General features: G+C 49.9%; 1 protein-coding gene across 1 annotated transcript; it reads right to left on the bottom strand.

Annotated features, from left to right (window-relative positions):
* Positions 1-517: 517 nt before the first annotated feature.
* On the bottom strand, positions 518-25274 carry STRA8 (stimulated by retinoic acid 8). The gene is made up of 9 exons (XM_024737981.1): positions 25168-25274; positions 18541-18765; positions 14668-14743; positions 13932-14016; positions 10962-11165; positions 9848-10133; positions 5333-5406; positions 3699-3810; positions 518-761 (listed from the first exon to the last, which is right to left on the bottom strand). Exons 1-9 carry the CDS (start codon positions 25258-25260, stop codon positions 687-689), a joined length of 1230 nt encoding a protein of 409 aa, XP_024593749.1. The 5' UTR covers positions 25261-25274; the 3' UTR covers positions 518-686.
* Between the last annotated feature and the right edge of the window lie 1531 nt (positions 25275-26805).

The following is a 26805-nucleotide window of genomic DNA, read 5'->3' on the forward strand; positions in this document are numbered from 1 at the left end:
CTTCATAGAAACACCTGGAATAATGTTTGACCAAATACCTGGGTACCATGGCCTAGCCACGTTGACATACAAAATTAACCATCACACCCAGTGTACAGGCCCAGGGACATTTATGCACTCTTTGCCCAGGGGCCTCACCAGAAAGCACTCAGAACACTGTGGGATCTGGCTTGGACTCCGTTCAGGAGTCTTTATTATCAGAAAAAGCAGATGTAGCTGATTCTACCTTGATGTCCTGGAGCACAGGGTTGAGGTCAACACTGTTCCTGGGCTCCTAGAACATGCCGGATGTGTGGTGGGCTCCAGAACTCTCTACAACCCATCAAAACAATGCCCTGAGTGCTGCAAGTACCTGGTGTCATGGGACAGATCCTGCCTGTCCTGTTCTTGAAAGGCTCGTGGCCTGGGCCTCAGGTGCATCCGGTACCCCCTGAATAGGAGCACAGTGGGAGCAGGTGTGTGCCCTGCAGCAGGCCAGCACCTCATACCAAACAACCCTGAAAGACTGACACGGGGCCACACTCCTCTTAAATACTTTATAATAATCAGAAACTACAACCATCAAAATGCTTTCAGGACAGCCCATTCCAAAACGTCCTGCAAGGCTGAGGCAGGGGCAACCTGGGCTGTGAGCATTCAAACTTGGAGACTGCCCGCCCTCCTTCACCCCTCCTGCTCCCACTGCATCACAGATCTTCATCGTCAAACGTCTCCGTGCACCTCAACATTACTGTCTCATCGTCGAAGGGAAGGTCTGGTTCCTGCAAAACACAGGTAGAAAAGGATTCAACTTTATTTAAGGGCTCTGGGCCTCAGGCAGAGGAGAAGGCCCCATCATCTCAGACGTGCCCCCCTCCCTCTGTCTCTCCCCCACGTCTCTTCAGTGGTATCTTCTTCTCCAGCTTCCAGCCAGGAAGTTAAAAGCAATGGGGGGCAGGGAGTCCATTTCTATTTCACTCCACTCAATACTCTGTCATCTCCAGAATGGCTTCTCCTGGATTCAACAGAACTGACTTCTTTCCTCTCCTGGAGATTTCTGGGATGCCGTAAGAGAGACGGGGGCAGTCTTAAAGCTTTATCCAAATGCCCTCAACAGAGGATGGTGAATTACACCATTATGCACCCACCAGCTATTTAAAAAAAAAAAAAAAAGGAATGAGATCCCTCTCTATCCGTAGGATAAACTGTTTTAAAAGGGCAAGGTACAGAGCAATGTGTATAGTAGGCTACCATTTGTGTTTGAAAGATTACATAAATATCTGGAGAATACCTTTGGATGGCTGTACAGAAACTGGGCATGGTAATTGCCTTCAGGGAAGGGAATGCGATAGTAAGCAAGGGACAGTGGTAGGCGAAAAGACTACGTTTTCTTTGTATATCTTTTGGTAACTTTCGAACTTTAAACCATGTTCATGGGTTAGCTGTTCGGAGATAATTTTTTAAAAGAAACAGCGCTATGTCTGTTTAGCAAGGGTTTCTCAGTCCCTTAACAATGACCCCAGCCAACCTCTCTGACTCCCCATTACCTCTTCCCCTAACCGTACATTCCTGGGTTTATGTTCTTCCTACCTCTCCGCACCCCAGCAGAAAATCAGCCCTGTAATTTGTTAGCCCTGATGGTTAGGGGTTGATCCCCTTGGGCCCCGGGAAGCACCCCTAATCCAGCCAACTATCTTATAAACATGGGACCTGGTCCCCAGGGTGACGGCCAGATTGGGGGTGACTGCAAATGAAGCCTCTCCAGCTCTGGAGAACGGTCCCCACCTGCTGTGCTCTACTGATGGGGGAGGGGCGCACGAGAGCCAGGGGATCCAAGAGGGGGAACAGCTGGTAGAAGGAAAATCACCCAGACCCGTTGTTCAGGGTGAGGATGCGGCAAAGGTTGAGAAAAGTGGGAGTCGGTGCATAGTGGTTGCCCGGAGGCCAAGTGTCCTGGGAGGGAACCACACGCTGGAGTCTCTGTCACACAGAGTGCTTGAATGTCATTCCAAGTGTTCTACTTCCTTAAGCCTCTGAAAACGGTGATGAGGCATTTTTAAGCTGCAGATTTGTGAAAGCACTAGTCTGTGAGAGGTGTTTGCTGGAATTGGGTGCTGACATGTGTTGAGTGGTGTTCCCTCTAATTCATATCCTCCTGAAACCTACTGGGAAATAGAGTCTGTGCAGATGTAAGATTAGTTAAGGATGTCAAGCCGAAATCATCTGGATTCAGGGTGTGCCCTCAACCCAAATGGCTGGTGTCCTTACAAGATGAGAGGGACGGAGAGATACACAGCAGAAGGCCATGTGAAGACAGAGGCAGTGACTGCAGTGATGCAGCTACAAGTCAAGGGATGCTGAGGATTGCTGGGAGCCACCAGGAGCTAGGAGAAGGCAAGGAAGAATTCTTCCCTAGAGCTTTCAGAGAGAGCATGGCCCTGCCAACACCTTGATTTGGCCTTCTGGCCTCCAGAGCTATGAGAGAATAGATTTTTGTTGTTTTAAGCCACCAAGTTTGTGGTAATTTGTGACGTCAGTCCTAGGAAACCAATACAGGTACTAATTAAGTTTCATCCAACCACCTCCCATGAAGCTGATAGCGGGGGACAAACGGGGAAGAGAATGCAGTTGCCCTCTTTACAAACCATCTACCAAAGCCTGAGGCCTCCTGCACGAGGGCACTCTTGAACAGCCTGTTCAATATACAGATTTCTGGGGCTGCATCTCGCAACACTGGATGGGAATCCTGGGTGTGGGGACATCAGGAGTCTGCATTTCCAATGAGCTCCCAAGGCGATTCAAGTCTGAGTACCTCTGCTTTCCATGGGTGCTCCAGCCCTGCCTGTTCTTTCTTTCCTGCCATGTGTAGAGAAAGGAAGCAGGGGAAGCAAAGACTGTCCCATCGATCCATTCTCAAGGCCTTGGTAAAGTGAACTGACTTCACTGTGTCGAGAGAAAAGGACACAGTGGTCAGAGCCGGTGGCCAAGGGTTGGGAGGTGGAGAGCAAAGCGCAGGGAAGGGCCCTGGCTCCAAGTGGAGATTCAAAGTGGTCTTGGCAGAGGGAAATGAAGGGTTAGCGGGAAGAGGGCCCCATGGAAAAGCTGTCCGAATTATTTGAGACATTTTCATCCCTATCACTTACCTTTTTAATGAACAGCTATAGTTTTGCTAAATTCGTGAGATCATCAATGGCTATGAACCTGAAAGGGCCTGTCCCCTTGGCAGCTCAGGCGTAACCCTCTCCCCCCGTGGAAGCTCCCAGGAATGGACCTTCTAACCAAGACCCCCCACAGTGCATGTCCCCGTGGGCTGCACAGTCAGCTTTTTGGAAGCAGAAATTAATATCCTTCAAAAGCTGGCAGCAAATACTACCCCGGGGTCTCCGAAGACGATGAAACGGCCCGGCCTCTTAGAAAGGTATCAAGGAGTCACACAACACGTAGGAATGCCTGCGAAGGGCCAGGCCCCTGAGGTCTGGTCCCGGCATCAAGGGACTCCCAGGCTCAGGTCTGCCCTGAAGAGCATCCCTCTGTCTCTCCCCTCCATTTCCCCAGACATCCTCCGTTTCACAGGATGCATTAGGCTGAAGTCAACCACCCGTGGAAGAACGTCCCCCCGCCAGGGTGTGAACTGGGGGGGCTGTAGCCGGGTCTCCCTCCAGAGCCCTTCCCACCCTCCGAGGGGAAGTGAGCCAAGACCTCACTCTGCTCCGTCCTACCTGTTTGAACTGAGTGTTAACACAGCAAAGGCCTTTAAAAAAATTGACGATCTGCAGGTAGAGCTGAAACTTCTCCTCGGGATTTTGTGGGTTGCAGACAGCCAGCACGGAACTGACAGCAGAAAGGAGGAAGAAACAGCAAACCTTTAGAATCCTAACGTTTTACCTCTGTTTGTACCCACTAAAATATTTGGATTACAGTGGGAGCCAAGCACTTTGAAGCACGCAGCCGAGCCCTCCATGGAAGGTTTGCATGGCCCCAGTTCCAACATCGTGTCTGGAACGTGCTGGGAAAGTGAAACTACAGGGAGGCAGGCCCGCGTGCCTAGCTTAGTGTTCTGAGCTGTGGCCTGTGGAACAAGGAGCGAGATTTCCTCTCCTCCCAGAGTCATGCTCGTACAGCAACGCCATACGGTTCTGCTCCCACCGGTGGTTGCCCAGGCTCAGGGGGCTCAGGGCACGATCAACATCAGCCCCTTGAGATGCCTCCGCTCAGGAGGTCTAACACAGAACACGGGCCTGGCGCAGAGGGCAGGCTGCTTTGCAGATTCCTTTCCTGCTGCTTCCTGGGACAAGGGGAGAAGCCTGCCAACAGGACCGTGAAATCAGGCCTGGACAGCTGACTTCCTGTTGGAGTGAGGTCTCACAGTCAGCGTGAGAACCCCTGGCAGCAACCCCTGCCTTTTCTAGGGAAAATAGAAAAAAAAATTTTTTAATTGGTTTTTGTTCCATCAGTAGAGTGGGGAGTTCCAAGTACACTTTGCCCACTTTTCAACAAAATCGTCTTCACAGCCCAAGCCCAGCTCAGAAACAGGAGCGTCTGTCTCCAGCCAGTTTCAGCCAAATCAGACTCCACACACAGCTGGGAAGAGCCTGAGTCACCAGGGAAAAGTGCTTTGAGATTTTGGGCAAGTCTGGCTGGGCTGGGGGCGGTGGGGTGGGAGCAGAGGAGCAAATGCTGTCCCCTGACCTGCCAGCAGGCGGCCAGGGCTCCAGGCCATAGCCACAGGCCTCCGGGAGAATGGACATGTTCTTTGGGATCACGAGGACATGAACGTCAGCCTCACTCCCAAGGCAGAAAAACTAAATTTTCTTGCTTCTTTTTAGCCAGCTATGCAAAGGGCCTGTGCCTTCAGGCTGTAAGACCACAGCTTTTCAAAGTAGCAAGGGAATTTCCATCCTAAACTTTCTTTCTGAGAAAACACACCTGTTTTCTTTTTTTAAAACAAGCTCCTTCTTGTTTTAACATCTCCCCAGATGCTCTTCTCACTTCAGGGCGTCAGCCATCCCCTCCTCCCCTCCTTCTACATCCTTCCCATCAGCACTGTGAAAAGCAGCTTCTCCCCTTGTGCGACTCAGAGCCCAGGGCACCGGGCCTGTTTCCACGTTGGCCCCGGCTCTCTGTGGCCCAGAGCCCCCCCCGCCCACCTCCTGGACCAGACCGACTGCTGTAACCTGCCCATGGCCACCTCACCCCGGGGAACAGTGCAGCACAAGCCACCTGGAGTTGATAACCTGGTGTGTCTCAGCCCTGGGCCACGATGAGAGGCTCGTAAACACCCCAACAGGGGTGCCCAGGCACACACACACTTACACACTCATATACACACACAGTCTCACACCCCCTTCCTCACCTGGAGCTAGATGTACTTGGAACCTCACTTTTGTCCAGGAAACTTGCCACATCAAAGGCATCTTCCAAAAGGATCTGAAAGGAAGCACAAAACTTCATGTGTCAGAAATACCCCTACACTTTGACGTTTGCTCTGGGCGGCTGGGGGAGAGATGCGTAGAAAGCCTCTCTACCCCTCAGCCCCAAATGGGTGCATGTTAAAGCTGAGGCCCAAATCCTGGCTCTCTGCTTGGTGACCTTTCCAGAGGATGAGTATTAAGTTCTTGCCCACCCAGAACAAACTCCCGACCCCAGAGGTGGCTGAGAGACGGGGAAGCACCGGGGACCATGGTCTCATTTTAAAGAAAGCAGGAGCTCAGGTGCGAGATGCAACAGCCAGAGGTGAGCCTCAGTTTACACTGGAAAGGGCTCATCTACTCCTCCCAAGGGGCAGAGACTGTCTGAGCCCAGGATCCACAATCTAGCGGTTTCATGCCAGGGCAGCTGGACAGAGGTTAAGGGGGCTCTGGGGTTAAGCTGCAGGAAAGCCGACTCCCAGCCCTGCCACTCACTAAGCTGTGACTTAATTTCCCAGATCCCAAAGGGAATCACAACAGTGCCTACCCATAGGGATGCTGCAAGAATTAAATGATGTATGGGAAGCACCTGGCACAGAATAATGGCTCAAATACGCTAGCTATCATTGAATACTATGTGCTTTGTAAACGAAACACAGGTTCATCTTGGAAATTGTGGAAAATAGAAACAAAGTTAAAATCACTGAGAAACAGTCCCACCCAGAGATGTCCATTGTTGACATACTGATCTGTTTCCTCCAGTCATTTCCCAGGGCATATTATAGCATAGATTTCCTATTTTGGAATCTTGCTATTTAGAAAGTTCTCAGTTCTGCTTTTTAAAAATTTGTTGACAAATATTAAATATTCCATGGGAACATGATATACACTTAGCATTGCAGGATTTAGTGAATATACAGGATATGCTTGGTTAAATTTGAATTGTACATAAAGAATGAATAATTTTTTGGCATACAAATGTCCCAAGTATCGCATGGACACTCTTATATGAAAATTTTAACTAGCTGTGCTTTTTACCCCTTCTATATGGGAGTCAAGAGGGCATTCTCTGATCCTAGTTGGCAGGTTCTAGCAGGTTCCCCAGGGTCTCCTCCCCTCTTACCTGGGGACACATTGCTCTTTGTCTGGGGGCCTTCTGTCTGCCCTTCGTGTCTTTTTTTTTTTAAGCTTTTTTTTTCTTTGATGTGGATCATTTTTAAAGTCTTTATTGAATTTGTTACAATATTGCTTCTGTTTTATGTTTTGGTTTTTTGGTGTCAGGGCATGTGGGATCTTAGTTCCCCAACCAGGGATTGAATCCGACCCACTGCATTGGAAGGCAAAGTCTTAACCACTGGACTGCCAGGGAAGTTCCCCACTTCATGTCTTACAATTCACTTTCCCGGAACTGAATTCCCTGGGACTCTGGAATTGTGAATTGTACTCCTGGCTTTCTGGACATTTTCTGGTGTCCTTCTTTTTGATATCCCTTTGGTCACTTCAAAGAGGATTTGGGAAGGGGTCACTGAAAGGCCTGGGCTCCTGTGTCCATCAGCACAGAAGCCCATTGTCTCCGTGTTCCTCCCCAGCAGGCCTGAGGCAGGGACGCAGGACCTAAATTCCTTCCCTCAAATCAATCAGCCCATCACAATCACAGGCCACATACCATCCTCACCTGTGCAAACCCCTCTCACAAGCCAGCTCTTGGGGGCAGCATGGCCAGGCTCTGAGGTCCTTCTGGGGCACCCAGCACACTTACGGGGCCGCACCTTTCAGAAGTGAGGGGCCCTGTCCACCTGATCCCGAGTCCAGGGGTTGGCCCCAAACGCAACTGTTCCACAGCAGAACCTCTCAGGTGGACCAGGAGCTGCAGAGGTTTCACTGCAACTCATTTAGAAGCCACAGCAGGAGTAACTGGCTCTGTACCTACCCTATAACTGTCATCTGTTCCACTCACCTTGTCACTCAGCCCTGGCCTGGCCCAAGCCTGGGCACGGCATTGCAGGCAGAGCCCTGCTCTGGGCATGGCTAAGAGACTCTGCTGCCAGCTTCCCTCAACACCAGAAGAATGTGAGCCCTTAGCCCTTCCTGAAAAAGCCCAGACAAGCTGCTTCCGTGATTTGGAGACATTGGATTCTGAAGTTTTCTCTCTGGGTCTGCTCCTCCTTGAGGAAAGGTTTGTGCTGCAAACACGTGTGCAGTCAGCTTACAGTTTGACAGAATTTTCAAGCATTTGACATACGTTTTCTTTTGCCTTCTTTGTTGTGGGACCCCAGGGCCAGGCACTTTGAGGCTACAAAGACATCTATCCTGGCTGATGCTTGCCTTGGGTTGAGGTCTTTTGGGGCTGGTTGGCCCTGCTTTGGCCATTATGGAGGAGAGCTCACATCCTCTCATGGTGGACCCAACATTCGTGGATAGATCAGAAACCATAGTCCAGTGGAGTGGCGAATGGGGGGTGGGGACGGGGCATGGGTGGTAGCGGTTGACTGTGGCACATCTGCCCTGCGAATTCCCTCGACTAACACCCGCAGTCATCAGTCACCTGGGGTGCTTGTTCAAAATGAGATTCTGAGCCACCCCCTTGGGGACTCGGATTCAGTGGGTCTGGGGTACTAGCCAGGCACCTTTTTTTTTTTTTTTTTTAAGATTTATTCATTTGGCTGCCTTGGGTCTTAGTTGAGGCATGTGGGATTTTTTGTTTTTTTTAAGCCTATGCTATCGATACTATTCTTTATTTTATTTTATTTAGTTATTTATTTTGCGGTACGCGGGCCTGTCACTGTTGTGGCCTCTCCCGTTGCGGAGCACAGGCTCTGGACGCGCAGGCTCAGCGGCCATGGCTCACGGGCCCAGCCGCTAAGCGGCATGTGGGATCTTCCCGGACCGGGACATGAACCCGTGTCCCCTGCATCGGCAGGCGGACTCTCAACCACTGCGCCACCACGGAAGCCCTGGGATCTTTAGTTGAGGCATGTGGGATCTACTTCCCTGACCAGGGATAGAACCCGGGCCCGCTGCCTTGGGAGCACAGAGTCTTAGCTTCTGGACCACCAGGGAAGTCTCCAGGCACCTGCCTTTTAACTAAACTCCACTTGAGAAGCATCAGGGGAGATCACGGAGGGTAGAGCATAAACAGGTGACCAAAGGGCAGAGACTTGAAAAACTCTGTGATGAAGGATACAATGCTTGAAGCAGGAACTATGTGCCCTGGACAAGTCCTGACACATGCTAGGCCTTGTCTGTGAACTGGAAAGACTGGACAAGGTGACCACTGCTCTCCAGGCCTGGGCCCTGGTGGCTGGGAAACCTCCCAGAGAATCGGGCCTCCAGGGCTGACCCCCAGCATCAGAGGCACTTGGAGGAGGTTCTCTGGCTCTAAGACTCCCCAGAGAGACACTGGACGTCCCCTCCAAGGGACCACCCGCGGAGGAGTATTTGGAAAGTCAGGGCAAAGCAGGGGTGGGGTCCATGGAAGCTAAATGTCCCGCAAAGCACTAGACAGGCGCGGAGAGCAAAGAACTGCCCTCCCCGTTAGACAAGGGAGGGCAGATGCAGCCGCATGTGGTAGCAGCAGCCTTCTGAGGCTGTCCTAATTCTGGAAGAGCAGCTGAGGGGCCCAGTTTGAGCTCAGCGCTGAGCTGACCGCTAACCTAACGCCACCCAACGCGCTCTGCGTGGCTCACCATGGCTGTTCTTGCTGCTTGAACGCGGAGAAGCACATTTACGGCAGAGGCGTGGTTGCCTCCTCTGCGTTCCGCTACGCTCTTTGGGGTGGGAGCTGACCTGCTCTCAGGGATTGGGCCTGATTGATCCTATCTCGATTACTCATTGGCTCAGTAATCTGGCAATCTGGCTAATTCCGGCCAATGAGAGGGCAGGAGAGGTATGGTGCAAATTTCTGGGAAAGTTCTTCCTTGACCCTTAAGAAAGAGGAGCAGGGAATGTTTTCTCCTACCTGGTGTAGAAAAGGAATAACAACTTGATTGCTACCAGCTGCCGTTCCACAGTCACCACATGGGGTGGGGGAAGTGGGGTGGGGAAGGAAGGTGAGATGCCGGCCTTGAGACGAGGCAGAGCTGGCAGACGGGAAGAGCCCAGTCGGCGGCGACGACGCAGGGAGACGAAGCGGAAGTCCTCCTGCCTCGGGCCCTCCCTGGGTGTGCCGAGTACATTTCCTCTTGGTTTAAATAGCGAGTAACTTGAAGCCGAAAGAATCCTAGTGCGTACAACCTTCTAAACCTTCTTTTCTGTAATCCCCATGGAAAGGCCAGGAAAGTAGCAGGGGAAAAATAACTGTGGTTCTGTGGTTGCGTATATAATGTCGGGAAAATCAGAAACTTACCGCGCGCGCCAGAATCCAAACAGCACCTCCAAGTTACTGTCTGACCCGGGCACCTCCCTGGCATCTCCAGGCAAAGGTGATGCCCACCCTCCACCCCACCCGTCGGTCCGCTCACCTCCTCAGGGGTGGAGACGAGCGAGCAGCTGGCCCCCTGGCTTTCCACTCCGCTGTCCTTCACGCTGCCCTCGGCACAGGCCGGCTCCTGACAGGCCCCCGCGAAGCCCAGGAGGCCACTGTGCTTCTGCGCCCAGGCGTGCTGGAGGCTGGCCTTCCTCTCCTCGGAGAGGGTCTGCCACAGGTGGGAGATGGCCGCAGACATGATGGGGAGGGTCACCTCCTGCGAGGAGACGATCCCGTTCTCAGTCAGAAGGTCCACCGTCTGCTTGTAAAAGTTGAGGTACCTGCAACAGAAAGGTCAGCAACTCCCGGACCTGAAGCCGGTGGCCCGGGGTCCCGCCCAGGCCGGCTCCTCGGGATCCCGTGGTGGCGGGGAGAGGGGAAGCGAGCACAGCACACAGGCCTTGCCCGCGCTGTGCTTCACCAGGGACTCAGCCTCACTGGCTGCGGCCTGCCCTAACACTTGCATGCAGAGTAGAAGCTATCTGGGGGGCCATAGGCGACTTAGCTTTGTGCTTTGGGGGTCCCTCCCCAAGTCCTCCCAGTGCCCCCTGTGAAGCTCTCTGCCGGACAAAAGAGAGGACGGGAGGCAGGGCAGGCTCAGCTCTCCCCCCAGGGGAAAACTGCTTCAAGTTTAGAGCCCAGATGTGTGCAGATATGATATGACCTCGTTTTAATTTGGAAGCTGTGGAGCGAGCCTCCTTCTACTGGGCCCGCCCCTTCCACATGGATGTGGAGGGCCTCAGGTTTGTGGAGGAGCGGTGAGGGACAGGGGGAATCTGAGCCATCCATCCACTGCCTTTCTTACTCCAAGATTAATTAGTAAGGCTGCTGAAGCAGACCTGTGGTGTGTGTGCAGCAGTGGGGATGGCTTTAGCTCTCATATCCCACCCACAGGCCCCCCAAAGTCACCCCAAATAAAGTCAGTCTAAGGAAACACAGTTCACGTGCTATGCAGATGTGGCTTAAGGACTATTTCTCTGGCTCCTCTGCCAACCTCATCCCTGAGCCCCCGCCACGTGGAAATCCTGGAGCTTCCATGACTCGGGGCCTGCAGGACGCCCCAGGTGGAGCACCTGTCCCCCTCCCCACAGAGGCCCAGCTCTTCACACCGTTCAAATTCCAAGAGGTCTGGCAGCAAGGTGACTGAGGAGTTGAAGAGCTCTGCGTTTTTCTCCTCTGCCTTCTCCTCCTCTGCCTCGTCGTCTTCCTCGTCGTCGTCCTCCTCCTCTTCTTCCTCCTCAACCTCCTTCCCGACTGCCTCGATTGGGCGCCAGCTGTTGGAACCTTTCTGATGAACTGTATTTAATATCAGACTGGGGAGGAAATGGAAACAAGGTAATCCCTCATGAACATCAAGACTGAAATTCTTGACACAGTTTTAGCATATATAGACTAAAGAAAAAAAAACCTATATGATCATCTCAATAGGTGCAGAAAAGCGTTGGCAAAATTCAACATCCATTCATGATGAAAACTCTCAGCAAACTAGGAATAGAAGGGAATTTCCTCAGCCTAATAAAAGGCATCTACAAAAAACCTACAGCTAACATCATATTTAACAGTAAAAGACTGTTTCTCTGCTAAGATCAGGAATAAGACAAGGATGTCCTCTCTTACCACTTCTATTCAAAATTGTGCTGGAGATTAGAGCCTGTCCAGTAAGGTGAACCAAAGAAATAAACGGTGTACAGATTGGAAAGAAGAAATAAAACTGTCTTTATTTGCAGACAATGTGATTATCTATGTAGAAGACCCCAAAGAATCTACAAATATGTGACCAGAACTAAGGAAGCAAGGTTGCAGAATATAAGGTCAGTATACAAAAACCAATAGTATTTCTATATACTAGCAATGAATAATTGGAAATTGAAATTTTAAAAAGTACCATTTACAATAGCACAAAAACCCATGGTTAAATACTTCGGTTTAAACTAAAACTCCATCTAGAAAAGAAAAAAATGAATAAGTTGGGCTTCATAAAGTTTTTAATTCTGCTCTTCAGAAGACAGTTTTGAGACTGAAATAACATGACACAATTTGGAAAACCAGGACTTGTACCCAGAATCTCTTTATACTGATAGGAATAATCCCCAAGGTATCAGATTGAGTTAAAAAGCAAGTGTGCCAGAAGAAAACATAGGAGAAGTCTCAACCCCTTTTTCTCTCTCTCTAATCTCAGAGTGGAGGAAGTCTTTCTATTCACCCAACATCAGGTGCCATTATAGATGGACAGATTAGACTTCATTTTTGCATGGACAAAAGGAAAAACAGAAACATTGAAACCAAAATAGGAAAACAACCAACCAAGGTACAATTGTTTGGAATCCATATACTAGAAAGAGGGCTAATTTCTTATGATGCATAAAGCCCTTCTACCACTAAATAAGAAAAAGACCACCAACCCAACAGGAAAATGGGCAAAGAATAGGTTAAAAAAAGCTCCCAGGAAAGGAAATACAAATGATCCTGAACAAAGGCACTTAAGTTCACTCATAATTTAATTAATTAATTAAAATATAATAATTATAAAATGTAATTAATCTATTCCTCTGCTGGTACCACAGTTTTAATTATTGTAGGCTTATAATAATTCTAGTGAAAAAATCCTCCCTAATTAATATGATTCTGAAAGAAATTTAGTCATCCTCATGTGGATAAGTGATACAAGTATTAATAAGATTTTAGTATGTGATAGTGGTCGTATGTTAAATCAGGAAGGAGAGGATGGCTTATGTAATAAATGTGGTGGGATCAGTAGCTAACATCTGCCTCACTGAGATCATCTCCCAGGCTGATTTCCAGGTGGGGCTAGTCTGATTTGTAAAACGTGGCCACAAACACCCTGCCACGTACACTCAACACACACACACACACACACACACGCACCCCACTCTTGCTTCCGCCCCCCGACGACCAAAGCAGTGCAGAGTGTGATTATAGGTGATCGTGTCCTTCTAATACTTTTCTGTATTCTCATGTTGTCTACAATGTGAATTTAATTTAATAATCTATCATTTTCCCCTGATTATTTCCCTTAGGATATAATAATACACATTTATTGTTTTAAAAAATGGGAAAATACAGAAAAGCACAGAGAAGAAAATAAAATTCATCAGTAGTAACCCCACCGAAAAAAGAGGAAACAGCATCACTCCACCTCGGCAGGCTCTCAGGAGGTTCTGACAGTAAGCAGTTCGCGGTCCCCTTTTCAGAGTGAGTAAAATTGTTTATACACGTACTCCTGTGCCTCCTGAGAGGCCAGCCTGAATGTACACTGTGCTGGGCACGCCCTGGGGCCACCAGAGGTGATGAGGGCCCAGCCATTGTCCCTAAAGTCCAGGCCGCTCTCGAAGCAGCTGTGCAGGATGGTGGTACAGGGCCTGGGTCATCCTTTGAGAGCACAGCAAAGACTAAGTCTACAAAGTACACATCAAAAAGTGCGAGAGTTAAATGTTCAAAATGAGATCATAAAAGTACGAGAAAGACATTGTTCGTATCAGCCTCTCTTGTCTGACTGTGACATTATAAAGGAGGTTCCCCTTTCAGCATCTGTGACACCTGAGTGTACTACTTTTCCTTTCCTCTCTGAAGTTCAGTTTGGTTTTTCTCAGGTTCCTACGAAGCTTGGAAAGTAGGCAGAGATTTGGATTTTCATATATATCCTCAATAAAGCCATTAGGTGAGTTTCTTTAAAAGCTATAACACGATATGAATACTATGATCTCATTTCTCTACAAAATAATGTGCAAAATGAAAAAAACTAGGATATTCATTAAGATTAACATTGATTTTCTTTGAGTGGTGAGATAATATGTATTTTAATTTTCTTTTTTGGGCATTTCTGTCTTTTTGACATTTTCTGTTAATAAGTAGGATTTTCATAATCGGGAAAAAATCCAATGCATGTGATTCGAATAAAACAGAAAAGAAATCTCTCCAGCACAAGACTGTTCTAAACAGGTAAGCAGCACCTCTTCCTCGGTTCTGTGTTCTGGAGGGGAAAGGTGGGCTGTGGAGCTGTAGCAGCACTGTGGTGGTAGAACAGCAGATTCTAGGTCTCCAGTGCTTGGGTGTCTTACCTGGGATTTCTAGAGTACATGCTGGCATATTCTTCCTTGACCTCCTCTAAGCTGTTTACATTCCCATCCTCCAGGTTGAAGGATTCTATGAGGGAAGTTGAAGTCAAGGGTCACACAGGATAGTTGGGACTTTGTCCAGTCTCTCCTGCCTTTCTGGCCTGGGTGGACCATGGGTGGTCGCTGAGCCCACCCAGGTTCAGTGTTAGGGAGTCAAGAGCCCAGTTCCACATCTCCTTTTAGTTGTGTGGGGAGAGCACTAGAACAGGGGAGGAGTTTCTTGAACTGGACTTTCTCAGTCAAGACATGGAAAGTTTCCCTTTCAGAATTCGGCTTTCACTAGCTTATGAAACCCAAATTCCCAGCCAGCCATGTCTCCCAGCCTGAGTGCAAGGAAGGGAGACAGCTTCTGCCCTTTGCTTTTGAGTTGGACAGGCCCCAGTCCACTTCTCTGGCCTCTCTGACCTGAGGAGGTCAGGCACCCTTCAACAGCACCTAGGAAGGAGCTCATCATGCTCACACAGCCCGCTGACATCTGTCTGTCCTGCCAGACGCTAAGCTCCCTGAGGACAGGGGCATGGGTCTCACCGTACCCCTGGCCCAGGTGCAGTGCCTGGCACACAGTAGGCTCTCAATAAATATATGTTCACTTGGCTTAACCCAATCTCCTTGTTTTCAATAGAAAAACAAGCCAGCCCTTCCCTGGGAGGTAGAGGGGTGGCAGGAAGGGATCTCTCACCTTTCAGCTTCAGCAGAGTATCCAAGGATTGTTCCAGTTCCTGAATATGATTCTTCGCCTTATTCAAAACCTGCCACTGAGGACAGAGACAGACAGTGCGGAAAAGCCAGGCTCCCACCACAGAGAAGGTTTTGCGGACACAGGAGCCCCTTTCCTGGCCTGAAGCCACCCTCCCTCGGGGGCAAAGCCCCAGTCCTTGACGCTGTCGACAGAAAAGGTAGGAAGTTTGTTCTGATCCACAGAAGGCATGACATTTACTTTGTATTCTGGAAACGGTTCTCACAGAAATATCAAAGTATCTGGAAACAATTAAGCTGAGCTCAGCAGACAGCTAGGGTCGCACACTACTGTATACGCTACATGAAGTCGGCGTGGACGGTGACGGCACAGGTGGCCTGATGGTCAGAGCTCCAGGCGGCACGAAGGCCAATTAACTTCTGCTCGCTTGTCCCAGTGTGCGGACCGGCAGGTTAACATTAAACGTGCTAATATTGTTTGTTTGCTAAATGCGTACAATCTAGTTGATCTAAACATTTATCAAGTGCTCTGTCAACTTGAACTCTGAATTTCCTAGTCTGCAAGAGTAGAATCACAAGCATTTCTGCCCTCACTCCCTCCCTCCCTCCCTTCCTTCCTTTTGTACTGTATGTAATATTACTACAGTCAAAATGGTAACCGCAAGATTATTCAAAAGTGAGAAACGCTAAATGTTGTTTATTATGCAGACACCCGATGCCTGTCAGGAGTCCCACGCCTTCATCAGGAATGTATGAGGGCAAAGCTGTGTGCTTAGCCCGGGGACACAGAGTAAACAGGACAGCCCTGCTTTCAGGCCGCTGACATTCTAACAGGGAAGATGAGCGTGGAAACAACCACTAAACGTACAAAACACATAACAACCGCGTGTAACAAGCGCTAGAATTCAGTAAGCACCGCAAAGGGCTGTGGGAACGCACGGCAGCGGGAGGAGGGACCCATCTAACTGGAGGGCTCCATGGAGCCGGGCTTCCGGGCAGCTGAGCTCAGCTGAGCCCCAGAGTATGCATGGACTCTGAAGCGCTGGGGGACGCAGGCCTCGCTCAGGGAGCTGCGGAAAGAAAGGAAATGGGGAGGTGGTGGGAGAGGATGCCACACCAGCCAGGGGCCCACAGCCCAGGGGCTGCCATTCTAGACTCCCACTGCCCTGGCTGGTGCACAAGAAGACTTGAGGAACCTCAAAGCACAGCACTCTGAAGACCCAAAAGACAGTGACAGGAGAACACAGTGGGCTACAGGATCTCCTTTAGAGCAGGGGCCACCTGCTGTCTTACACCATCTGCTGCCCCTGTCCCACCCCGGCTTCAGGATTATACCGTTGGGTCAGCAAGGACTCTGTCCCCTCTTCGGACACGAGGGGCTGACAGGTGGCGTGAACCTCAGGCTTGTTCTCAGGGTGAGGCGAGGACTTTCTAGTCCTCTGGTCCAGGCTGGTCACCTGTGTCCGCACAGCCGGGCCACCCCACGCTCACCTCGCAGTCTCACTACGTCAACGGGACCAGCACAGAGCCAGGTAAGCCAGGTGCAATTCATTGAAATTCTGTTTCTAGAATGGTTTTGGCAGGCTGATTTTCTTAGGACCTTTGTCTGGGTTGAATTGTGTTCCCCTAAAAAAGATATATTGAAGTCCTAACCCCCAGACTTGTGAGTGTGACCTTATTTGGAAGTAGGGTCTTTCTAGAGGTAATCAAGTTAGAAAGAGGTCATTAGGGTGGGCCCTAATCCAGTATGACCGGTGTCCTTATAAAAAGGAGAAATTTGAATGCAGAGACAGACACACACACACAGGGAAGACAATATGAAGACACAGGGAGAAGACGGCCATGTAACTGGAGGGATGGCTCTGTAAGCCAGGGAACGCCAAGGATTGCCAGCAAATGCCAGAAGCCAGAGAGGCAAGGAAGTCTCCTCCCCTAGAACCGTCAGAGGGAGCACGGCCCCGTGGACACCTTGATTTTGGACTTCTAGAGGCCAGACCTCTGAGACAATACATTTCTGTTGTTTTAAGCCACCTGGTGTGTGGTATTTTGTTTTGGCAGCCACAGACAACTAGTAACACCTTGCTACCACGCATACGTGCATCTCACTCCTGTAGAACAAATCCTTTCTCCGTGGACATTACAAATGCAAAATTGAGGGTTGTTCCTCCAGCACGAAAGAGAAAGAAGGAGAGGACAGAAAACATCTGATTTCCAGACCGCCCTCTGGCTGTGCCATTCCAGGCAAACTGTCTAACTTTCTGGAGCCTCACTTTCCTAAGTGATACTCCTAAGTGATACTAACATTCTAAACCACATATGACCATGCTATGTTTTTCATGCTACTATACTGCAGAACTCCACAGCAGGCCTCAGGAAGCCATGACTGTTGTCCCTGTTTAACAGGTGTGTTAACTGAAGCTTAGCGAGTAACCTGCCTCACGTGCACCGAGGCCAGTTAACATCCAGGCTCTCTACCACCACGTCGTGAGGTGTGAGTTTTAGGGGCTGCAAAGGGTTTTCCTCTAGATTCACTTCCACTCCTTACTGCCAGCCCTGGGTACCTGTTCTTTCTTCAGCTGTGCTGCAGTCTGTGCACACGTCTTCACTGGCCAATGACAGGGACTTTGGGGTTTTCGTCACCCAGGGGACACAGAGCAGAGCTGTGCTGGACAAGCTCTTTGCTGAGAGGCCCAGATGTGGACTCTCTCCCCACCCTCACCTGAGTCCCGAGCCCCTGCGCCTGGCTCAGCCAGGGAGTAGCCCTCCCCATACCTCTCCCGCTACAACTCAGAGCCTTCCAGAGGAGCACGTGGGACCTCTGTTGATATTCTTCCAGCCCCAGTTGGAGCCCTGCACGAGGGCGCTCTGGGCGCCTTCCTGTAATTTCCACAGAGGCCCTGGCCCTGTGCCCACTGAGGGGCTCTTCTGTGTGCCTGCCCTCAGCAAGGCTCCGGTGCCAGCTCCGGAGGCAGGATGCTCTCACCCGTCAAATGGTCCCTCTCCATAAGTGCAGCTCTGCTGAAAGCACCAGCCCAGAGGGAAACCTGTTGTCTGGAAGCAGTTGCAGGGCATCGGTCTGGTCCAGAGAGATGGACGGGGAAAGAAGGCCAGGTCTGGAGCCCGAAACCAGGCCTCCTCCTGGATCTGCCACCAACCAGCTGACAGGTCCTGTCTGGAGTCCAGTTCCCTCCTCTTTTTTTTTTTTTCCCCTCTTTTAAGAGAGGGTGGGGGGACTTGAGGCTGTCGGGGACCTCTCCCCTGTCGGAGACCTCCTAAATGCTTCCTGCAGTGATACCCACTCCATTCTCCCACCACCACCCTAACCCACCCGAACCTTCTGTGCTCCACCAGAGGCACTGATCAGCAATGAAAAAGCTGCATAAGAAGAAAGGCAAAATTAAGATCAGGAAAAGATAAATGCCTACCTGGAGAGCCCTGTCGCCTAGGGAAAGACCTGGTTGATGCATGAAAACTGAGAGGCACACATGGGCATGTACTGGGTGGTGTGCTTTGGGGTATGTGTGTGTGCTTCGGCTGAGGACATAGGGTCTGGGCAGCTGCTAGAGGCTCACCACTGCCCATGAGAGGGATGGGCATTGCAGTCACTGGCTCACCGGGCCTCTCGGGCCGTCACTTCCCCTCCAAGGCCAGGCTTGTCTGCAGCAGGTAGGTAAGGCCCGGCTCTCAGGCTTTATCCACATGCAGCAGCAGACAGTGCCATGAGGGGTCCGCAGCTGACCGCTGACCCAGCCAGGCCGCAGCCCTCGGGGGCGGGAGCTCCAGGCCAGTCCCCATCTCGGCTCCACAGTCCCTCCATGCGTGGGACCTTTTCCTCCCTACCCTAAGGTCCCCGTACCTTTGAGGCTGTGAGATCAGAGTGGGAGTAAACGGTCTTCCTGAGGCTGTTGAAGAGCCCTGCCAGGGTGGCTCGGTGGCGGGCCTGGGACAGGCGTCTGCGGGCCACCCGCGGCTCGACCTTCTGCAGCTGTGCCAGGGACCAGGGCATTGCTCTGCCGCTGGGGTTATTGTCTTCTCCAGAGGTCTCCATGAGAAGCTGCAACGTACCAGGCTTTGTTTGGCCCTAAATAATAAAGATACAACATTAAAGAAAAAGGAAAGTGGATTGAAGCAGAAAGAAAGGGAAACAACTCCCAAGTAAAAGGTCCCAAACCAATGAGTCTAATCGATGACAGATACACAATAAATAACAGATGATACAAAATCTGTTATTGAAGCTCGACTCCTAAAACACAAGGTGCTCATATCTGACTTACAGCTGAAGGGCACAGCTGCTTTACACCAGGAAGTCTCCAGGACCTTGCAGGTACTCACCAGACACTTGTTAATTGACCACAGTGGCCAAGGAGAGCAAGCCGTACCCTGAGATCGCATTCTTTACAGTCTGTCAGAGGTGGAACAAGTATGTGTCCCACCCTTTGAGGTCTTTCCTACTGTGAGAAGGCACCCCTCTTTGAGTTGGGAAGTAGTTACACAGGTTTATGTAGTATGTGAAAAAAATCCATCAAGGTGTATTCTTTAGATTCGTGAACTTTTCCGCATGTATACTGTACCTAAAAAAGAAGAGAACGCACTCTTCTACATGTGAAAGCAAAAAGGTACATGATGGCAGAGAAGTGGAAGCTGGTTTGCCTTGAACTGCTTCCAGTGGGTTCTGAAAATGATCATTATGTTGTCCTTGGTCACATCTAACTTTACAAATCAGGAGCCCTTCTCTAAGAGAGGCGGTTCTAAGGCTGATAATGTAACGATTTTAATAAAAGATTGAGCCATGGATGGCTCTGCCAGCAATTTGAACAGGGGGCTGCATTGTCATCCCCTCTATACTCGCAGGAGGTACTCAGCACTGGGGTTTGAGTGAATTATGATGGGAGTTCTCCGCGGGGCCCACTCTCCCCTGAGCACAGTTCTGCTGGGCAGAGACAATGCGTGACCTGGGTCGGTTTTGATGTATGTCAGCCACCTGGCGAGACCGATGAAAATACACACGCCCAGGCCCTGCCTCAGAAACACTGGATGTGCATCTCCTGGGGTGGCCCAGGCGTCTGTGTAGGTGACGTGCTGCCCAGACGATTCTGATGCTTTCCCGGTTGAGCCACGACTGGGGCACAGACAAGCAGCCCCTCTCTCAAAGCACCTCAGCTGACAGCAGCTGGGAGCAACATCTCCTTCGAAGAGGGAATATCAGGGAAGGAGGTGGAAGAAAGCTTTCTCACTAAGTTCTAGGGGGAGAACTGGCCACAGAGACCACGAACCCAATGAAGTAATGTGGGATTTTAAAACATCTTTTAGGTCAGACAGCAAGTCTCCTGTCACCAATGTGGTCTTCACTAGGGTGTCCACTTTGCCTTGGTGTGCTTCTCAGGACAGTGGTGGGAAGATGGTAAGTAGGTGCCATTTTTGTTGCCTGCGCTGGTCCCTTTCAGCTCCTGTAACATTCATTCCCAGGAGTTATGCCATCGGTGTGGGGAGGACAGCCACAGAATCACAAAGGCCCATCCAGCCCGAGGGCTAGGTTACATCAGAGGCCACACTTTTATAGTCTCCTATTTCCAGACATCAACAAATCTTTAATAGGGAGCAAAGTAAAACAGTGAAGGTTTTGAACTACCTACAGAAAAACAAGAAACTTTTGAACCAAAGAACATAGATCTTCTTTACCTGTTTAAATTAAAGAGAAATGCATGTGCATGGACACCAGGGAATTTAGGTGGACAAATGGAGGAAAAAATACCAGGATCCTCCCAGCATCTCAAATTCTCTAGTAGTCTAGGAACAAGAATACCAAAGGCCTTTGGGCTTGTGGGGAGTCTGGAGTTCTCCCAGTGCCCATGCTGATAATTTGGGTTTCCTCCCAGGCTTCTACCCAAACACATTCCTCAGGAAATATCTGGATGGCTATGGGGACTGTTGAGTCACTGAATAAGGCTGCAGCCCTCTGCCTCTCCCATAGCCAGCAGACACTCCCATTACTTGCTGCCTCTGAGGGCAGCCTTCTCTGCCTGCCGCTGGGGTGAGGATGGCACCAGAGCATCTGCCCAGCTGCCGGGTGCTGTGGCCTCCATCTCAGCCTGCCTGTCTCGGGCGCCCCAGGTCAGGAGCTGGGAGATGGGAACACTGCAGTAAAAGATGGGAGATGATCCTTCCATTCTGCTTTCAGTGGGGAATCAAGCCAAGGATCTAATCAAGATGTTAACCTTCATCAGACCTTGTGCAATTTTAAATATCCTATTCCTAGATGCTCCATCGTGCTCTCCACTAGGGATGATTTGCTATGATCCCCCAAAGCCATTCTTTCCAAGTTATCTTTATTGACTTGCACTGTGGACCCAGCAGGAGCTTAGGTGGATACTTTTCAGACAGAGCCTCTTGTTACAATAATACAGTTGGATCTGTCCCATCTGCATCTGTGATCTGTGTGAAGGGGTGCTCGCCCAGGACAAGTACCACAGAAGTCATGTTCTTGGATGCGGGAGGGGAGGGCAGGACCCTCCTCCGCCTTCTTGCAAGCTTGGCTCTTTTGCTAGGAATGGGGGAATTAACGGTAAAAATGAGATCAATAAGCGATCTTTTATTTCAAAACAGAACAAACCTTTTCTCCTAAAGGTCCTACACAGATACAAAGTGTGTTAAGGAAACTGTCCCCAGCAGTAGACGTTACTGCCCTGCCCACCAACCCCTATTCTGTGGCCCATTCTCTTTCCTCCTACCGAGAATGCCGCCCTGCCCCCAGTTTCTACCTCTCTAGAGTCAGCTTGTCCTTCAGTTCCCAGTTTAAGTCCCAATTTCTCTGAGAGGTTTTTCAGCCCCAGTCCACACAAATTTCTCATTTCAATCTTGTTTTGCCAACAAATCGGTACGATCCTTCATCAGGATCCATGTATCCAGCATCTAAAGTGTCCTTCCTGGGGTGCATCAGAATAGGAATAACACAGGATAGCATTAAGAGAAAACATTGGGGGCAGGAAATAATAGCGAGTTCAACCCTGACCCAAAAGACCTCTCTGGATCTTAAGCACTTACAATCTCACGAATTCAGCTCTTGACAAGGTTCACAGTGAGAAGCACATATTTGAGAAGCTGAAAAAGAAAAAGCCTTTGAAGGTGATCCTGGCCCATTGCCATGTGAGACAGGTGGGGAGGGATTATACAGGGGCAAGAACCTGGGGATCCTATTCTGGCTCAGGAAACGGGGCATGTTTGGAGGGTGAGTGTGAATTTCCGGGCATCTGAAAGGTATAAGAATTGGGGGAACTCAGTACAGGGATAGTTGGTGGAAGGAAGCTAGTCCTACAAATCCACGGTGGGTAGGATGATGCAGGGATGCTCCCAGAGATGGTACCCGGCCAATGAGATGAACCAGTGTGGGAAAAGGCAGGATGGATTATAGATTGGCTCAAGACCTGGGTTGTAACTCTTTGTTAACCAGCAATGTGACTATTTATGAGCCAAGAAACCTGAAATCTTAATTTCTTTATCTGGATAAAGGAGGTGAAAAAGTCCTCAACTAGATTATAGTTTAAACTTTCCACCCCTGGAAGGTCATTGTCACAATTCTGTGACTATCCGGAACAAGGGCAAGTAGCACAAGCCGCTCATTTTCCAACAGAAGTGGACGAAGGAGCATACAACAGCATGGGAAGCTGCATGTGAAGGAATTCTGGGGACTGCAGCTCCGTAAACAAATGTTTACTGGGCACTTTATGCAAAGCCCATTCATTCTGAGGGAAACTGGGGCCAAAAATAATATTAGGCATTTCAGAATGGCCATAACTCTGATATCTTTTCCTTTCTAAAAACTTTTTACTGTGCTCAATTCTGTTCATTAGATCAGCCTGCCAAGCGTAACCTTCAGTCTCACAAAGTTAGAAGACAGCTTCATTGATGCATTCTTCTAAAAAGGCATTTTGTGAAGGTTCATACTATCATGCCATAATTTTTATCACCTCTCATGTCTAAAGCAAAGTATACTTTCACTACCAAAGACTTTCCAATTAAAACACCACTTAGTACCCATTTAGGGCTGACATTTTAAAAAACTCCCTAGGCTGAACTTTCAAAAACTATGACTTCACCCTCTCCAAGGTTCAGAGTAACTTTCAATCATTTTTTTTTTGCGGTACGCGGGCCTCTCACTGTTGTGGCCTCTCCCGTTGCGGAGCACAGGCTCCGGACGCGCAGGCTCAGCGGCCATGGCTCACGGGCCCAGCCGCTCCGCGGCATGCAGGATCTTCCCGGACCGGTGCACGAACCCGTGTCCCCTGCATCGGCAAGCAGACTCTCAACCACTGCGCCACCAGGAAAGCCCTCAACCATTTTTAAGCATCAGTCTGCAAAACATATGAGTGTGATCCAGTCTCATTAGCAAACCCTAAGCAAACGCATACAAGATACTGGATAATGTTTTGCAACCCACCAGCAGCTTCCTTTGGCTCCCTATGCTTAATAGATCATGTAAAAAGAAAATACAAAATCAGTCTCAGAAATATGTAGGGTGTCAAGATGACATGTACAAACGCTCCTATTAAAGTCTGGACCCAGACCTAAATGTTCACCTGTTTGGATCCAGGGTCTTGAATCAACTGCATGTACATAAACACCCACAAGGACAAGTGCACCTTTATGGAGGAGCCAGCCGGCCGGCGAGGTGAGACGGTCAGCCCCTACCCTCCACAGCGTTGAGTCGACTCTCACCCTCGGAGGCAGATGGGCACCCAGGCACACGACGTCCCCACTCCCGGAACACGCGGGTTGCCAGAAGGCTTGACAGCGGTGGCAGCGGTCACCAGCCTCGCGAGCCAACCAGAGTGGTGACCGTGTCTCCACCCGGGCCAGACAGACCCTGCACCTCGGCACTGGTGCAGGGACCAATCGCAGTGTGTCTCCAGGCTCACAGCCAATGGGGACGCGCGGTGGCCAGCCAATGAGGGTGCAGGCAGTGGAACAGTGTAACATTTTGTCTGAAGACTACACAAGAAGGCGGGGAGAGAGGGGGAGGGGCGGGGCTGAACTTCTCACCTTTGCCCGATGGCTCCTTTCCAAGCGGAGGCCCAGGGGGCAGGGAGGGGATACCTCTGTCATCTCAGGTGCCCCAAACTGCTTGTATGTGCCCACAGAGAACTGAACGGATGTCCTCCGACTGGGTCTGCCCACCTGACCTGGAGCCCCAGTATCTTCATCCCTCAGATGGGGCTCTGACACCTGCCTTACGCGGTTATCCTGAGACTTAGAGAAGAGGAGGTCAATAAAGGGTCTAGAGCGAAGGCTCCCTGTCTCAGGGGAAAAGATGAGAGCATGCAGGCGTGAGGAAATAGACGCGTAAAAGGGGGAACCCGGGAATGATGTTTTAAACTAGGGAAGAAGAAATGGGGGTGGGGCTTAAGAGGGGCTGGGCAGAAGAGGCCTTTAAAAGAGGGGATCAAAATAGCAAGAAGAAAAGAGAAAAGGTGCTGACTCTTTGAGACAAGAGGAAACATATTCTTCCAGCTTAGGGAAAAAAATTCATTTTACCCCAAATATAGATAGACTCATGTGTCTAGGTTTTTTTTTTTTTAACATCTTTATTGGAGTATAATTGCTTTACGATGGTGTGTTAGTTTCTGCTTTATAACAAAGTGAATCAGTTATACATATACATATGTTCCCATATCTCTTCCCTCTTAGGTTTCTTTTTGCTTGAATTCTTGCACCCCTGAATGTTTCAGGATGTGGTGTTCCCATGCCTTCAGTTTTACCCTAGGAAGCAGCAGCCAGACCAGGTGCCCCTTGCTGCTCTCTGACCTGGGGCAAGCTGCTTCACCCCTGGGCAAGGGTGAACCTGAGGTCACACAGCCTCGCTGAAGCAACCTGGGCCTGGTGGCGCTCAAATTGGGGTTCTGATCCAGGATGCACCTCAAAGTGGCCGTGAGGATCACAAATGAGTTCTACCTAAAGCAGACAAATAGGGCGCCTGGCACGCGGCGGACACTCCTGAAATTCAACTTCGGGTCTTTGTGGAACATTAAATTAAACGTTGTGTTATGTAGAAAGAAACTGCCACACGGAAAGCACCCAGTAGGAGCAAATTCTCCTTCTCCCTTTCAAGGTGAATGTAAAATGTTCATATTAAAATCAAATTCTGCCTAGGTTGAGGCCCTGTCCCTGCTGGCTGTCCATGACCCAGGGTCACGGAGGGTCCCTGAGGAATGGCTTTTCTCCCCTCCCCCACTCCCTGGTTTCTCTTCCCTGGGAGCAGAGGGCATTCAGGAGTCTGTGTACCTCTGTCTTGGAGGGCCTTACGTTTCCACCGAGAGGGCACACAGAGGTCCAGGAACCAACCTGCCTGGCCTTCATCTAGTCATCCCCGCCCCCCATCAACCACCAACACACACTCAGCTGCCTCACTGGATGAGGCCCACTGGGGAGCAGATCTGCACCCAGAAGAAATGCAGTCCTGTGGTGGGATGTTGCTAAGAGGGTTCCTTACCTGCCGCAGCCTGATTTCTTTATAGAAAATGAAGATCTCTGGTCCACTTAAGTCAACCTTCCCCGCAGCTGTGAGGCAGGAGGCTCTGCTCATGAACCCTGGGACCTCCGGGTGGTCTCTCACCAGCTTTGGATACAATCAGAGTTCTCCACAGCAACAGCCAAGGACACCCCATCACCTTCTGACCCTGACCCCTCCCTCCCAGTACCAGAGATCCTGCCCTGTACATGCCTCCTCAAGGTAACATAGATCCTGCCCCCAACGCCAGCCCCCTAAGTAGCATAGATTCCGCCCTGAAATACCCCTGCCCTCCACCAATCTGATAGCACTTCCTCCCCTCAGATCCAGCTCCACACCTGTCCCAATGGGGAGCTAACATTCTTGCATTAATGCCAACCCAGTATGGCCACCCGTGTTCTGTGTCCTCGGCCTTAACTTTCTGGTTGGAGAAACAACCTTCTTCACTTGTTGTCCATTGTTGGGGATGACATATTTAAGATCATTTAAAAATAAAAATGGAAGAACTGTGGTTCAGGCGTATCCAATGGAGCCGGGTGGCCATTGTGGATGTGGTTTCAGACACATTTTTGCATCAACTCCTGAATTTTCTGAACTGTCTCAAACTCAAGGACATCATCAGCTGCTTTCAAAACAATATCTGCTAGCAGCTGCCAGTTGCAACCTTATGGTCTCAGGGTCTCCCCTTGTAGCTATGCAACCATTTTGGGCCCCAACCAATCCGTGCTTAACAAGCACCCTTACTTCGTGCCAGCTCCAATCCTAATTCTTGGCAAACAACTTATTTAATTTTATGGGTTTTGCATATATAAGCCTCCTTCATTTTGTGGTCCGGTGGAAGACAATTCAAGTGCTTTTTGAATCTGTGTCTCCTGGACTACAGTCCTCATTTTGGCTCACATGAAACTCTCCTCTATCCCTTATTATAAATTGTTTATTGATTATTTACATCAACATTGTTTTCCATCCATTTCATGTGATGAAGGGCAGGGGGTCTCAGACTCTATCTCCTCCAAACAAAATAAGAGTGATGGATCGTGTATTGAGCACCTACTATGTTCCTAATCCTTGTGGATGACCTTGTGAAGCATCTTCTCTTGCTCATTTTATAGATGGGGAAGCCAGCTCAGAGAAGGGCAGTGACCTGCCTGAGGTTTAAACACCTAAAGTTCTCACTGGTCTTCTGCTCACCACACCTCCTTGGGTGGCATTTAGTGAAAGGAATATTAACTATTTTTGACCAGAGAGAAATTTGCACGATTTTGTAAGTTTCAGAGCAAAAGACCCTCAGCTGTGAACTGAGGTCTGTGGACAGTAGCTTATAGGGAGGGATGAGGAAGGCAGAGATCCATGGAGAGGTACATTCTCTGACTCCAGTTAGGAGCTCCCAGCACTGCTGCTAAGAGGAACCTTGGATGCAATCTCAGATGGGCTTTTGCCCTCCATTTCCTTTGCACAAGGGCAGATTCTGGCTTCCAGGAGAGGCTGGGAATATAGTAGGCTCCTTTATGGGGAGCAGGTATTGCTGGGTCAGCATGGCTGGGCACTTTCTGCTGTAGAAGAGCAGATACGTGACTACCAAGACATGTCCCAGGGTGAGAGTACCCATCCTCCCCTGAC

Source organism: Neophocaena asiaeorientalis, unplaced genomic scaffold (genome assembly GCF_003031525.2).
Source record: "Neophocaena asiaeorientalis asiaeorientalis breed wild unplaced genomic scaffold, Neophocaena_asiaeorientalis_V1.1 scaffold364, whole genome shotgun sequence".
NCBI lineage: Eukaryota > Metazoa > Chordata > Mammalia > Artiodactyla > Phocoenidae > Neophocaena > Neophocaena asiaeorientalis.

What these genes read in the sequence shown, in the direction of transcription:
- STRA8 (XM_024737981.1), bottom strand. Translation starts at nt 25,260, where the DNA reads ATGAGCAGAGCCTCCTGCCTCACAGCTGCGGGGAAGGTTGACTTAAGT. An exon ending in TACTCTGCTGAAGCTGAAAG is followed by an intron (nt 14,017 to 14,667) that starts GTGAGAGATCCC and finishes CTTCCCTCATAG; the next exon opens with AATCCTTCAACCTGGAGGAT. An exon ending in TCGTCTCCACCCCTGAGGAG is followed by an intron (nt 5,407 to 9,847) that starts GTGAGCGGACCG and finishes GCTTCCTTTCAG; the next exon opens with ATCCTTTTGGAAGATGCCTT.